At 45.1% G+C, this 14,517-nt stretch overlaps 1 protein-coding gene across 4 annotated transcripts in view; it reads right to left on the bottom strand.

Annotated features, from left to right (window-relative positions):
* The window catches only part of LOC120558328 (nucleolar protein 4-like), a 212,840-nt gene that overhangs the window by 16,201 nt on the left and 182,122 nt on the right, over window positions 1-14,517 (bottom strand). For all 4 annotated transcript variants that reach the window (XM_039799257.1, XM_039799258.1, XM_039799259.1 and 1 more), the window contains exons 6-8: window positions 1,510-1,994; window positions 939-1,121; window positions 269-457 (exon numbers count right to left, since the gene is read on the bottom strand). In XM_039799257.1, coding sequence (XP_039655191.1) covers window positions 269-457; window positions 939-1,121; window positions 1,510-1,994 — 857 coding nt within the window. The remainder of the gene's footprint in view (window positions 1-268; window positions 458-938; window positions 1,122-1,509; window positions 1,995-14,517) is intronic.

Genomic DNA, 14,517 nt, shown 5'->3' with positions numbered 1-14,517 from the left:
GGAGCCTTTTATACATTGTCGTGTTTCTTTAGAAATAAACAACGGACAAATAGAGTCTTTAAACTCTTCAGATGTAAAGTTATTCTCTGTCAAAGTGACGTCAGAATGAATGGGAGTCAATGGGATGCTAACGGGAGGTGATGGCTTGGTAGCATCAGAATGTCCCCATTGGAGGTACGCTTTAGGATGCTCGCTTACCCCCCTTGACTGAAACGATGAGATGGTTGAAAGGAAATGAATTGGCAAATATTTCAATAATAAACAGTACCTCCATGCCGCTCTTCTTCATGCGTCTGCAGGATTTGAGGTAGGTGCGGATGCGCTTGCGGGCGCGTTCCTGGAACTCTGGGAACTGTCTGCTGCAGGACTCGATGATGGCCTGGATCTTCTCCTTCGGCTGCTTGGAGATGGGAACCATCCGGTCCAAGTTCTCGTCCACAAACAGACGCACAAACATCTGCAGGAAGACAACACAGTAGTTAGAGAGGGAGGGAGGGAGTGGGTTCATCACTTTCCCCATTACCTGCAGTTATTTGATCTATTGGTTGCATTTGAATTTGTTTATTTTGCACAATCAAATCAAGGCAACAGTAACACAATAAAATTAAATATAAAAAACAGAAGATTGTGCAGGTGAGATTAAGAACACCCCTAGGGGCTTATAGAAGGAATCTCACCTAAGGAAGAGAAGAAGAAACTAAAAACGTAATGAGCAATTACAAGAGTCCTAAAATCTACAAAGTGAACACAAGTAAGCACTGAATCTCAAAAGAATTCTTGGGTGTCCTGTGTGTTTTGGGGGTCTTTTCTTGTCTGGGCCATCAAGTGACCCTGAAGGAGGACCCGACAGTCAGCGCTTCAATATGTTTCCTTCATGAATATCTGGAGACGGCGTATAGATTGATGCCAGCGGGGACAACGCGGCGTCTCTGACTTACGTTGAAGGCCTTTAGTCTCTCGGGGTCGACTCCCTCTGCGTCGTTGATCTTGTCGTTGTCGTCGTGGTCGTCGTGGTCGTCGTCATCGTCGTCAGGGGCAACCTGGCGCCCCGTGGTCAGGTCCTCGGCACCCAAGTCCATCTTCACGCTGTCGTAGCTGCCGCCCGAACTGTACTGGGGGGACTGAACACACACACACACACACACGCGCACGCACACACGCACGCCGCACGCACGCACGCACGCACGCACGCACGCACGCACGCACGCACGCACGCACACACACACACACACACACACACACACACACACACACACACACACACACACACACACACACACACACACACACATTCCTGGATAAGCTTTATGAAGACAGATTAACTCCTTCTTTACTAAATCTCATTGTAAGCAATCACTTTGTGTGTGTGTGTGTGTGTGTGTGTGTGTAACTCATTGTAAACAATCACTTTGTGTGTGTGTGTGTGTGTGTGTGTGTGTGTGTGTGATCTCATTGTAAACAATCACTTTGTGTGTGTGTGTGTGTGTGTGTGTGTGTGTGCGGTCTCACCTTGCCCCCGTAGTCCCTGCCGTCTCGGTCCAGTCGCAGCTCGGCGGTGTGTGTGTGGGACTGGGAGTGTGTGATGGGAGTGTGCGCGGTGTGTGTGTGAGGGGTGTGTGTGTGCGCCAGCGGCAGAGGCAGCGCCGGGTGTGGAGCCACGGGAGGTTTGGCAGCCAGCGGGTACTTCCTGCGGAGTTCCTCGGGCGCGCTGGGATGCAGAGCGCCGAGCAGAGCCGCGGCCGCCGCCGACACAGTGACGGGCAGGTGCGCGGCGGCCAGGGGCAGGCGCTGAGGGGGGGGGTCGCTCAGGTTCATTGGCTGCTGGTCCTCGGGGGGTGAGGAGGAGGAAGTAGGCGAGCTGAAGTCCAGCGGGGCGGGACCACCGTTGCCGTTGACCTTGGTTTCCCTGACTATGGCAGCGTCCGCCACAGCGGAGGAGGGAGGGGTCAGGGCTGGCAGCCCGCCCCTGCTGCCACTCTCTGACGAGGAGTCCTCTGAAAGGAGAGGGACACGTTCACTTTCACAGAAAGTCCTCGAGCTCATCCTCGCTCCCTGTTTCCGCTTTGTCGCGCGCGGAGAAAAATAGAGTGGTGCACGACCTCTGCTGCGTTATTTTCCGGCTGCCCCCCTGCAGCCCCCACCGGCACAGCCTAAACGCACTACCCCCAGTCAAAATGAATGGGAAGACCTGTCTGAGTCTTAGCCTTAGTCCTTGTTTTATATTCGGTCTCTTCTATTGCGCCCTTTCTCTTCTTATTTGTCATTTCTCTTTCATTATATAAACAAAGTTTGCTCGCTAATGAAAGACAAACTCCCAGTTTCTGTCCTCCAGGTGTTCCATAAGCGTGAAGGCACCCAGGGAAGCTTGCCATCTTTACAGCATAATAACTGGACGACCTTAACGTCACGTCAACATAAGACCCAGAATCCAGAAAACCAACTTAGTACTTACTCTCAATGAATTACTAGAATGGCAATTCCACAGTTAGCTTTGACATTTAGCACAGCCTATGAGCTCCATACATTATGCACAACATCACGTTTTTAATGATCATCATTATCATTCTTATGTGTGCAAGAAGAAATGGAACTTCATTGGTGTGATGACAACATGAATACAGAGTCTGATTACAGACTACTTTTTCCGTGTGAAATAGTCATTAACATTACAGATGTCATGTGATTGCTGTTATGTGTGTGTGACCACACGCACACACACACACACACACACACACACACACACACACACACACACACACACACACACACACAACATACACACATACATACATACATACATACATACTATTTAATGCCCAGCAGATGGCAAGCTTCCTTTATGAAGTGTATGAGATTCTCATAATCTGTCTTGGCTTCTGTAGGAAGGAAAATTTGATTTCTCAGTGCTTTACTCCTGGATTGCATTATGATGTATTTTGCTCAGTTTCTATAGATATCCTTAACCTATCATAGTATAATGCAATCCACTGTGACAACATCACAAACTACAGTCTCACAAATCACCTCCCAACACCTCTCTGATGGTGTTTGGTGTTTTAAGCCCCCAATGTCATGGCACTAGGATTAGGCAATGGTTTGGGTTAGGGTTAAGGTTAGGGTTAGGTGCCTTGAAGTCGACGGTTGCAGCGCTGCCTTGAAGTCGACGTTGGGGGCTTAAAACACCATCGAGCCTCTCTGACAGCCACAGCTGTCTCACAGCTGGAATGAAATTGGGGGGCAGTTACTGCCTTCTTGTGGCCAGCAGGACTCTGACAGAGATGACTCTGACAAGAGGAAACAATCTCCAAACTGTCTGCTGCTGCTGGGAGGAAAATAAGGACTCCTCAAAATATTATAGTACTCTGAAGCCACGGGCTATGTACGGACTGCCAGCACCTTCCCGGGTACCAGCAATTACAATTAGGGTGCGCAAGATAATGTTGAAGCCAAAAAATGGTTGTTTCAAGCGTGTGTAGTTTGTGCAAGGCACCAGAGATGTGGTTTTGTGTGAAATGCAGCGTGGGAGAGGCTGCATGCAGCTGCTGTGGAGGCTATTGTTCTAGCTCGAGTGGAGCGGTGCCTGTTCATTTGATTAAACCCATCCAGTCTGCAGCAGGACCAGACAATAACACAGTCAACACCCTGCATTAGGACAGAGGCCCCTCCCCCACCTTCACCCTCTCATCATGATCACCACCAAGCTCGTCTTCCTCCAACTTGATCTAAATCACGGTAACGTCCTCTTCCTCCCGTCATCGTTATTAATGCCACCTTTTTACAGTGGACTGTGGAAGGCAGTCAATATTCCTATTTAATGCTAACTAAAACCTTTCGCTTTAAAACTCAAAGTGTGCCGTTCATGCGTTCCATCTCAAACGCTCCGACACCTGAAGCGTGACTTATGAATCCACGCCGTGGCTACGTACATAGGTACTGTAGGTGGAGACAGGGACCCTACGCTGTAGCCTGACGTGCACCTCTCGAAAAATGTAACGACGCACGTCGCTCGGCCGTGGCTTGGTAGCGTTGCATTTCCCCCCCTGACTCATTTCCTGGTTCTCCTTCTCCATCAACAACATGAGATCAAGGAGAGGGGTAACTTCTCCTGCTCCAGATCTCCCACCGTGGTCAGAAAGAACAGGGGAGACTCTTTGGTTCTCTCACTAGGACTCTAGAGTCACTACTCACTCTGAAGATAATCACCATCCCTCTCTCACTCGCTCTACCACACACTCAGATATAATATTACTGGTGAAATGATATTGAACCTATAATCTATAAAAGGCCTAGTCCTACTAATCCCATTCTGAGGCTGCAGCACCATCATTAACAGAATTATAATTCATAATGTTTTATTTCAAAGAGTTTACATCATTCACCTGCAATCCTGTGGAACTCCTTTTTAATGGCTCTTACTGGTTTGTGTCCAGGGAACACTACAAAAACGTCTAAAAAATGTTTCAGAGCGGGTCACACACTTCTGACGGCGCTTTGCTATACACAAGTTTATAGCGTATGTCTTGGGACTTTGTTTTGCAAAATATCGGCTACTTCTTTAGAACTTTAACTGTAATTTAAATGAAACCATCTTACATGGGAATCTCTATGAGGGGACCCAAATAGACCCTCACCCCTCTGAGGGGGTCACAACCACAAAGATGTGGAACCACTGGTTTCATCTTGATCTGAAAAGTAACTACAGCTGTCAAATAAATGTAGAGGGCTAAAAAGCACAATACTTCCTTCTGAAACCTAGTGGAGTTTAAGTATAAAGTAGCGCACTAAAGGACCTTCAAAATGTACTTAAGTACAGTACTTGAGTAAATGAACTTAGTTACATTCCACCACTGGGGTCTGGTGGAAGATCACGAGATGGCTAACAGGAAGAAAGAAAAGCAGAAACAAAAATTCTGCAAAAACATTAAACCTTCTAACCTTTGCTTGTTTTCTTTTCATTATACTTTTCGTCTCAAAATCCTCAAATAAAACAACCAGATATGCAACCAGTGATGATGGTTTGCAAATAGACATAGCTTCATTTTACTTTGTGTCTATCTATCTATCTATCTATCTATCTATCTATCTATCTATCTATCTATCTATCTATCTATCTATCTATCTATCTATCTATCTTTAAAGGGACCCTCCTCTCATGTAACACTTAAAAAGGGGTTAAACTGGAGTTAAATGCTTCAGTATTTATTGCTGAAGCAGGTTCAACATCTTTTTCTCTCGATCTCTTTGTCTGTATCTCTATTTTCAGACAGCAAGGCTACTAAATAAGTGATCATGGAATAAATGGTGTGTGCCAAGGAGTCCGCCTGACACACACACACACACACACACACACACACACACACACACACACACACACACACACACACACACACACACACACACACACACACACACACACACACACGTTTTGTGGCACTATCTTTGTGGGGACCAGTCATTGACATAATGCATTCCTTAGCCCCTTTACCCTAACCTTAACCATCACAACTAAATACCTAACCTTAACCCTCACCCTGACCCTAACCATAACCTAATTCTATCCCTAATCCTAAAACGAAGTCTTAACCCTCAAACAGCCCTTTAAACTTGTGGGGTCCAGCATTTTGGCCCCACAAAGATGTCAGGACCCCACACGTATACTGGACTCCAGGTTTTTGGACCCCACGAATATAGTTAAACAAGAACACACACACACAGATACGCTTTCCTACTTCCATAACAGGAAACAGAGGAAGGATGGAGAAACACACAGACACATTTTAAACACCCAAATGCATTGTGGTTTACTGTTTAATTGGAGTTGCGTTCATTTGGATGCACTGCGATACTCCCAGCAGAAGCTGAATAAGACAGAGTGGAAAGATGGAATGAATGAGTTGAAATAGGAGCAGAAAGCGGCTCCAATGGAGGATGATTGCAGGATAGAGAAAGGGGAGAAGAGGAGGAGATCATTTGAATGAGTCAACAGCATGAGAAAAACGCAGGCGCTGGATTGTAAGGAAAAGAAAGTGATGCATAGAAAGAGAAAGCGAGAGAAGGGGCTGAGGATGGTATCGACTGTGTCATTCGTTGGGTAAGGGTGAGGAGGGAGAGGTGGAGCCCAAACCACTGCATGGAGACAGGGAGAGATGGGTAGAGAGGGCGATACACTACGGAGGGAGGCACAGCCAGGCAGAAGGAAAGAGGTCAGCAGGGGGGTGGGGGGGTGGGGCGGGAGGAGGAGGCGGAGGAGAGGGTCATGGGTTTTGTTTTTTTGTAGGTTTTTTGGGGGGGGGGGGGGGGAGGGAGAGGATAGAAAAGAAGAGAGAGGAAATTTGATGAGAGGATTGAGGATGGGGGGTGGGGGGGGGGGGGGGGGGGGGGGGGGGGGGGGGGGGGGGGGGGGGGGTTGGGAGAGACTTTTAGATTTGACTGCATCTTCTTTACCTAGCATCCATTGTTAAAGTATATCTCACTTTACCATAGGTTTCTTCGGATAAGTATACAGTATAAGGCTGCAACAAACGATTCTTTTTCATAGTCAATTAATCTGTTGATTATCTGAATAGTTTTTTGGTCTATAAAATGTCAGCTACAGCTCTAATACAGTATGTTGTCTCGTATAGAGCATATCCGTTAGTGTTGGAATATGCAGACCATTTGTTGTCTTACATTCTTCAATATTACACTTACATCTTAAACATGGCCTGATTTGGAGAAAGGGGAAGACAAATGAAAATGCAATGTAGTGTAGAGGGAGTGAGCGCGAGGGAAGCCCCGGGACCAGGAGGCAGAAAGTATTTATGAGGGTGTAAGGAGTATTCATGCGTAGAGGCGAAGGCCAACCTAATTCCTGCTGCCTTGACACAAATCCCCCCCCCCCAGCAGCAAGACCACCGTCCCTGCCTCTGCATCCCTCCATGACTCTACCGTGAGGGATGCCTGCTCTCCCCCTCAGCTTCTATCTGTTCTCTGGATTGTTACCCTTTCTCTGCCCAGGCCTGCTGAACAGGGAGCAGCCCCCTCTTCTCCGTATTCTCTCTTTTCAGACACAAACGAGAGGAATCCTTCCTCCTCCTCATTCTCTATTCCCCATGGTACTGTGTCCTGCCTCTGTTTCTTCTCTGCCAGAATCACACTACATGCTGGTGGATGAACTATTCAGATCTTTCACTCATGTAAAAGTATGAATATCACGATTTAAAAACCACTTTATTACAAGTTAAAGTCATCAAATACGTTCAAAATCTTAAAGGCTGTATGCAAGCATAATGAAAAACATGTACTTTTAGTCAAACTAAAAGAAAAGGTACTCACTATGCGGAAAAATGGGCTCTTTAGTTGTAACATTATTGCATATTATAATATTATTATTATTGATGCAGTAACACGTAAGATGCATGCTTATGTTTTAGCTGACTGCAATAGAGCTAAGATATTAATTTGTTACACTGTTGGGTGCTTTAATTTCATTTACGATGACAGAGATGGGGTGTGGACAACGAAAGGCACCACCGTTTGCTGTGTTATGTGCAGTGTGTCCTGTTGGAGGACCACCAAATCCTGAAACTATACTATATGTCCACATACATGTGGGTGCTTTTGGCCTCTTAGTTCCAGTGAAACCAAATCTTAAAGAGCCCAAAAACCTACTGCACTTCACATCAGCTTCTTCTTCTAAGCATGGACACACAACGTTCTGCTAAAGTTACAACACTTTTGTAGTTTTCTGTGCTTTCCTCACACGTTGGAAGTGGTGAGGTCACTTACTCTCTGCACCAATCAGGATTTAGAATCAAACTGCAGTGACAGGCTACTGCCAATCAAATCAGGTGTCTACATACTTTTGGCCATATTGTGTAGTCTGCTGCACATTGCGATAAACTGAACGAGGTTCAACATGTGTTCTGATGTCTCTTGTGCCGAGCCACGGTATCGAGATGTCCCACATCTGACATACTGTAGAGACAAAAGACAAGAGACTTAGAGACAAGAGTTTAATACCCTCTTTTGCACTTGTATCACCTCCTGTTCCCTCCCCCTTCATCTTCCCCCTGTATCTCTAAGTACTGAGGCCCCCTCCCTCTCTCCTGTATGAAATCACACAGCCAGGATCAGCCTTTGTACAGTCAGCTTGTGTTCCTTCGTGACCTTTTCTAAAAGCAGCAGACGACGACGGTAAACATTTGCTCTTCAGTGGAGTAACTCTGCTCGGCCAGGATTAACCGCATGAGAGAAGCAGACTGTAAAACAGCACATGAAATATTATCATTCACTTAAAACCCGTTCTCCACATGAGAGTCATGACACCAAAGTTGAAGAGTCACGACGCATATCAACCCCATTCATTCAGCCTTTACAGACAAGTGCTGCACAATGCACTCATTCATGCATGTGGCTACGTTCTGGAGAAATCAGCATGAGGACATACAGTATTTTAGCTATACATGATGAGTGGCTTTCCATAACACAGTTACAGTTAAACACTCTGAATCACTTAACAGCTTAATGATACAAAACTGTGTGTTTCCAAGAAGTGCATGTGTTCTTTATGATTATCTACACTTTTGCTGGTGTGTTCTGCATTACCTTTCTTTCTGCCTGACACATGAAATCCGTGTCACGTCAACAAAAGATTTCACATGTAGAGTTAATAGATTCAATTGGCAATCTTAGAAGCAACAACTGATGTATGAATCCTTTCTATGGTGGGTTAAAACAACACTAGAGAACTTTTCCCGCTTTGGTCCCCCTGCAGGTTGGAAGCGGAATTGTCCATAATGTTACATAGTCCAGTTCATTGGAACTACAGATCCACTACCCGATCTGGCAAACTTGCATAATGTAATGTAATGGACAATTCCCCTTCAATTCAATTCAATTCAATTTTATTTATGGTAACAAATCATAACAAGAGTTATCTTGAGACACTTTACAGGTAGAGTAGGTCTAGACCACACTCTATAATTTACAAAGCCCCAACAATTCCAATAATTCCCCCAAGAGCAAGCATTAGCAGTGGCTATTGCGACAGTGGCGAGGAGAAACTCCCTTTTAGGAAGAAACCTCGGCAGACCCTTCCAACCTGTAGGGGGACTGAGGCGGGAAAAGTTACATAGTGTTGCTTTAAATACATTTCTTTGATGGGATATTTCGAGGGCTGCAACTGACGATAATTTTCATTAATAATCAGCAGGATAATTCTAGTAGATCATTTAGATCAGATTTATATGACGCTATGATCACATGACCATAGACTGTACAAATAATGGATGTGGCAGCAGTGATGTCACCCACTGGTTTGTGGATTGCCGTTTTGAAGCCTTGAGTTTGGCAATTTGGCCATCACCATCTTGGTTTTTTGAAACCGGACGTGACCATTTTTGACAAGAGGGTGGAGCTGGGAGGATGACGCGGCCAAGCCAGTGGGCTTTATGGCGCTGTGCTAAGCTAAACGCTAAGGAGGGAAAGTTGCAGATTTTCAACCCTTCTGAAGCGAGCCGTCCAGTGGAGATTCACCGGTGGGTACTGAACAAGACATTTTTAGGCGACCAAAGTGTTCCGGTTAACTTGGATGAAGAAAAAACAAAGTTTAGAGTCCCCTCAAAGTTTAAGGTGAAAACACTGACAACAGCCAAAACAAGTTCACAGCTATTTTAATGTCCACAGTGCCATGGTTAGCATGGCTAAGCCTCTGTCCTGATTGACAGGTCAGTGTGTAGCCACGCCCCTAAAGCATCCCCCTCTATTTTTAACATAAATTAGACCATAATTTACAAAATGAACATCACGCTGTATTAAAGAAAACCTTAAACTAGTGATTGAGACCATAAACACATTATGAAAATGTTTACTGAGGTAATAAATCAAGTAACAAGTATGGTCATTTTGTTATGGACTACAGCAGATATAATAGTATGGATCATCTGAAAGAAGATGTGATGAACCACATCTGCTGCTGTGGAGCTCAAAGATACGCTCAGTAGAGTTGTTCTGATCTGACCAATATCGGGAATGCCTCGGATACTGCCTAAAATGCTGGTATTGGTATCAGCCAAAATCAACTTTAAAGTAGTTTCACCTTGATAAAACAGCCGGTTGCTAATGTTCCACTAGTCTATATCCACGACGTTCCACTTCCGGGATTGATCCTCCACAGGAAGGTCTGGCAATGCGAGACTAGCTGTCCACAGGTAACTAGACAAAAAAAAATAGATTCTTCTTTGCTGCTCTGAAACAGAAGCCTACACAGCAAGTTGTGCTGTGCTGCCACCACAGCGGACCGCAAAGGCTGCAGCGCCTGGTCAGAGACGCTTAGCTAGTGGCTGCCATTGGCGACTACTGTTTTTAGAGCGGCGAAGAAGAACTGATCTCCGGTTTGGTCTGCTAGCATGAGAGTGCAACCGAAGATACTCTTTGTAAACCGTCTCTGGTGCGTTATTATGGATCCCACGCAACTTCTTGGCAAGTCCCGCCCTAAAAAGCAGCCTGATTGGTTGGCGCTAGGCATTGACCTCAAGCGGTTAAGGTTTAGGATAGCCGATTGGTCAGGAGATAGGACCTGAACAAATCGTGTTCCGTTACCTTGGGTTCTCATGGACGCCTGGCCAATAGCAGCCTTGCCTAGAAGTTGCGTGGGTTCCATAATAACGCGTCTCTGGTGTAACGGTAGTCAGAGCTAGCGTTGGCAAAATGTCAGCAATTTGGCAATATTTTACACAGGAAAATACGTACAGTATGCAAGCCTTCAGTTTTGGGGATGGCACTAGAGTTGCTAATTTCATGCTGTTGCACCACAGTTTCATACTGTTACTGTAGTATTTAACATTTTAAATGTCTTTTATTTTACTAAATTGTGGCTGAACTTTAGTAGTGTTTATTGCTATTATTATTTATTTCTGGATTCTTTTTCAGTTATGACTGACTGTCAAATTAGATAATAAAATAACGTTCTATGGCAGGGATCTTCAACAGGGGGTCTGGGACCCCTAGGGGGTCCTCAGAGTCACTCCAAATTATTGTAAATTTTTGAAGGGTGTTTCAAAATGTAAACGTCTTAACATGATTCCAACATATTATTAGCAAATATAAATCCCCACTGATGATAGGTTTACTGGCCAATAATGTAGTCACTAATTAAAACATGATTTATAAAATCATGCCAACAGTTTTAAGGCTATTTGAATAGCTTAGTATTCTATGCAAAAAAAGGGTATCTATAAATGCTTTAGGCTGCCCTAAAAGTTATTGTAGGACCAGATTAATATGCAACTTCATTTTATACAATATATGTAGTAGGGGGTCCCTGATCCGTCTCTATTTCAGTTAAGGGGTCCTTGGCTTAAAAAACGTTTTAGATCCCTGTTCTGTGGCATTCATTCTTTGTACGTACAGTATATGTTCATGTTTTATCATCAGATGTGTACTGTATCGGAATAGGGAAGGAGAAAATGTTATCCGAATATGTCTAACTGTCATAGTTGGTGGATCATTTGACACTGGAGGCACCCACACTGAAAATACCCACAATGCACTGATGACACTGTGAGGCCCTTTGGAGCAAAACGTCCACCAAATGGCACATGTACAGTCAACTTGCAGTCACTTCTAATTAGACAGAAGACATACGTCCTCGTGAACTTGAGAGCAACGGCCCTTTAATTAAAAAATTAGACATATATCACCTGAGTGCAGCTCTGAGCGGGAGCAAAGGGAGTACCTTCAATCAATATATGATGAAAATATGATTTAATAATTGGCAAAAGATATTTTGCATTTCAGCTGTACAGAGGGGAGAATGCAACACATCAATGTCTCTATTGTAGAGATGGGGGCACTTGTGCGTTGATTTAAATAGGGCAGATTAAAAACCCTGGCATTAATTAAGCAGATTGTTTCTTTAATGCGGTGGCCGTGTAAACAGTAGCCCCGGGGGACCGTACCCCCGCTTACACTGGCAAACACACTCCCTGCTGAGGTGGAATAAACTCCTCCATGTATTTAATTTAAATCTATTTCATTTTATCATACATGCTTTCATAACCTCCCGTTTGGACTACTGCAATGGAGTCCTGTCTGGGGTCCCCAACAAAACCCTAGACAGACTCCAGTATGTCCAAAACTCTCCCACCAGGGTCCTCACCCGCACCAAGACGTGGCAGCACATCACCCCAGCCCTCATCCACCTTCACTGGCTCCCAATCAAGTCCCGCATCATGTATACAATCCTCCTCGTCACCTACAAACCCCTCCATGCCCTGCCCCCACAGTACCTCTCCGACCTCCTCCATCCATACACCCCACCCTGAAACCTGCGGTCCTCAGACGCTGGCCTGCTCTCCGTTCCCCACACCCAATCAGCAAATAAACACAGGTTTTGAGTCTTAAATAATAACTCAAGGACACAGACCATATTTGACTCATCAGACAGCAGCAGGTTGCCCATAGTGAACATTTTGATACAGTACACTCGCTTTATGTTTAATTTAGGGCTGCAACTAACGATTATTTTCAGTCGATGAATCGGTCGATTATTTTCTCAATTAGTTCTTTGGTCCATTATATGTGGATCCCAAAGGCCAAGATGACCTACTCAAATCTCTTGTTTTGTCCACAACTCAAAGATATTTGAGTTTGCCATGACAGGAGAGAAGAAACTACAACATATTCATATTTAAGAAGCTGACATCAGAGAATTACCGATTAATCAATCATCAAAATAGTTGCCAGTTCATTTAATAGTTGACAACTGATCCATTAATCGTTTAACCTTTGCAGCTCTAAGTTAGCTGCATCATGATTCTTTATTGGAAATGTACAAGTTGTTGCCCTCAATGCTGCTTCCCCCCCACAAACAAGAGGTCACTTTGCGACTTACACAGTTCCTGTGTGTGTTTGTTTGCTCACATTGTGCCTGTGAATAGATCGGTTTGTCTGATTCTGGTCCGTCCTACAGGCCACATTATGTGACCCTGCTCTTCGTTCTGTGTGTTCATGTGGCTGCGTGAGATCTGTGCGTCATGTAGTCACATGGTATAGGACGCAGCAATGACCCCTGGGAGAAGAGCTCGCCCTGACCTCCGTCATGCAGCAGCAGCAATGGAGCATTGTGCTGAGACTGTGAGCTGGAGGAACCTTCAGTCTTTACAGTGGAGTGTGTGAAGAATGTGGTTTTAAGTGGACTTCTCTTCGAGAACGTTATTGTGTTGCATTATTGTAGAAAATAATCGATTTAAGGTTTCAAGCTTTTCACTGATAAGTTTTCATTTTACAGTGTATCCTAGAAGGTCACGTCCAACTCTCAGGAAGCCACGTTTAAAAGGTCCCATATTATGGTTCATACATACAGTATATTTGGGGTTTCTACTAGAACATTATTTTTCTCATACTGTCTGTCTGAATATACCTGTGCCCTGTGCACCCTTCTGTACCTGTGCACTTTGTCGATCCCGTGGTGAAATTCACAAGCAAGTCATAGCCTACTTTTACAGTTATTTTGGTGAAAGCCTAATAACCTGGTAACTGAGTGGAGGTTTACAGGACTATATCAAGTAGTAGAAGTAGGCACACTGGTGGTTCTACATGCCTGCTCACGGTCCAATCACAGAGAAACTCCTCCTGTCTGGACAAACTGCTGCTTTTTCTTATTAACTCTAGAGATTTGGTGAAGATTGCAGACGTTTTAATGCAGGATTGAGAAACAAGGACACACACACACACACACACACACACACACACACACACGAACACGAACACACACCAAATGGCCTTGCCTGATACAGAAGGAAAACCAGAACTGTGGTGCTTTTGACATTTCCACAATTATCCGTCAGCTATTAGAGCACTGAATCGATTTCAGTGTCATTAGCAGGCAGGGCGTTGTTGAGTGACTGCAGAGGAAGGAAGAGGAGAAGCAGAAAGGATAGAAAGAAGAGTACAACAAGTAAAACTAGGAGAAGGACTAGAGAAGGGCTGCAGGGGAATACAAAAAAAAAGGATGGCGATGGGACTGAAGAGGACAAGACAGCAGAAAAAAGGAGAAGAGGAAAGGTGGGAACCTGAGGGGGGATAGAGGGAAGGAAGAAAGGAAGGAAGAGAAGAGATGCCAGGAGAAACAAATGACATGAAGAAGAAGAGAGGAAAGTAAGAGGGGAGCAAGAAGAAAAAAGAAAGAGGGAAGAGAAATGTGCAGACTGGAGGGTTAGAGGGGAGTACAAAAGAACAGGGAGGAGTAGAGAGGGATGGAGGGAGAGAGAGGGAGGGGGGAGGCTCTAATGGGTCCTCCCCTGTCGTTTTTCATTTGCAGCTTCACTACGCTATGACAGCTAGAGGCTTCCCCCCCCTCTCCTCAGAGGAGCTAACCTGAGCGAGAGAGGTAACAGATGCTAATTCCTTCACTCCCCCTCCTCTTCCCCCTCCCCCTCCTCCTATCCCAAGGGGTGCAGAGCCAAGGGGAGGTTGTGGGAGAAAAAGAGGGAATGTGGATGTGGTGGGAGGGGGGGGGGCGACTCCCCCGCCTGG

Source organism: Perca fluviatilis, chromosome 5 (assembly GCF_010015445.1).
Source record: "Perca fluviatilis chromosome 5, GENO_Pfluv_1.0, whole genome shotgun sequence".
NCBI classification, from domain to species: Eukaryota; Metazoa; Chordata; class Actinopteri; order Perciformes; family Percidae; genus Perca; species Perca fluviatilis.
Note: the sequence above shows the minus strand (reverse complement) of the source record. Positions and strands in the feature narration are given on the sequence as shown.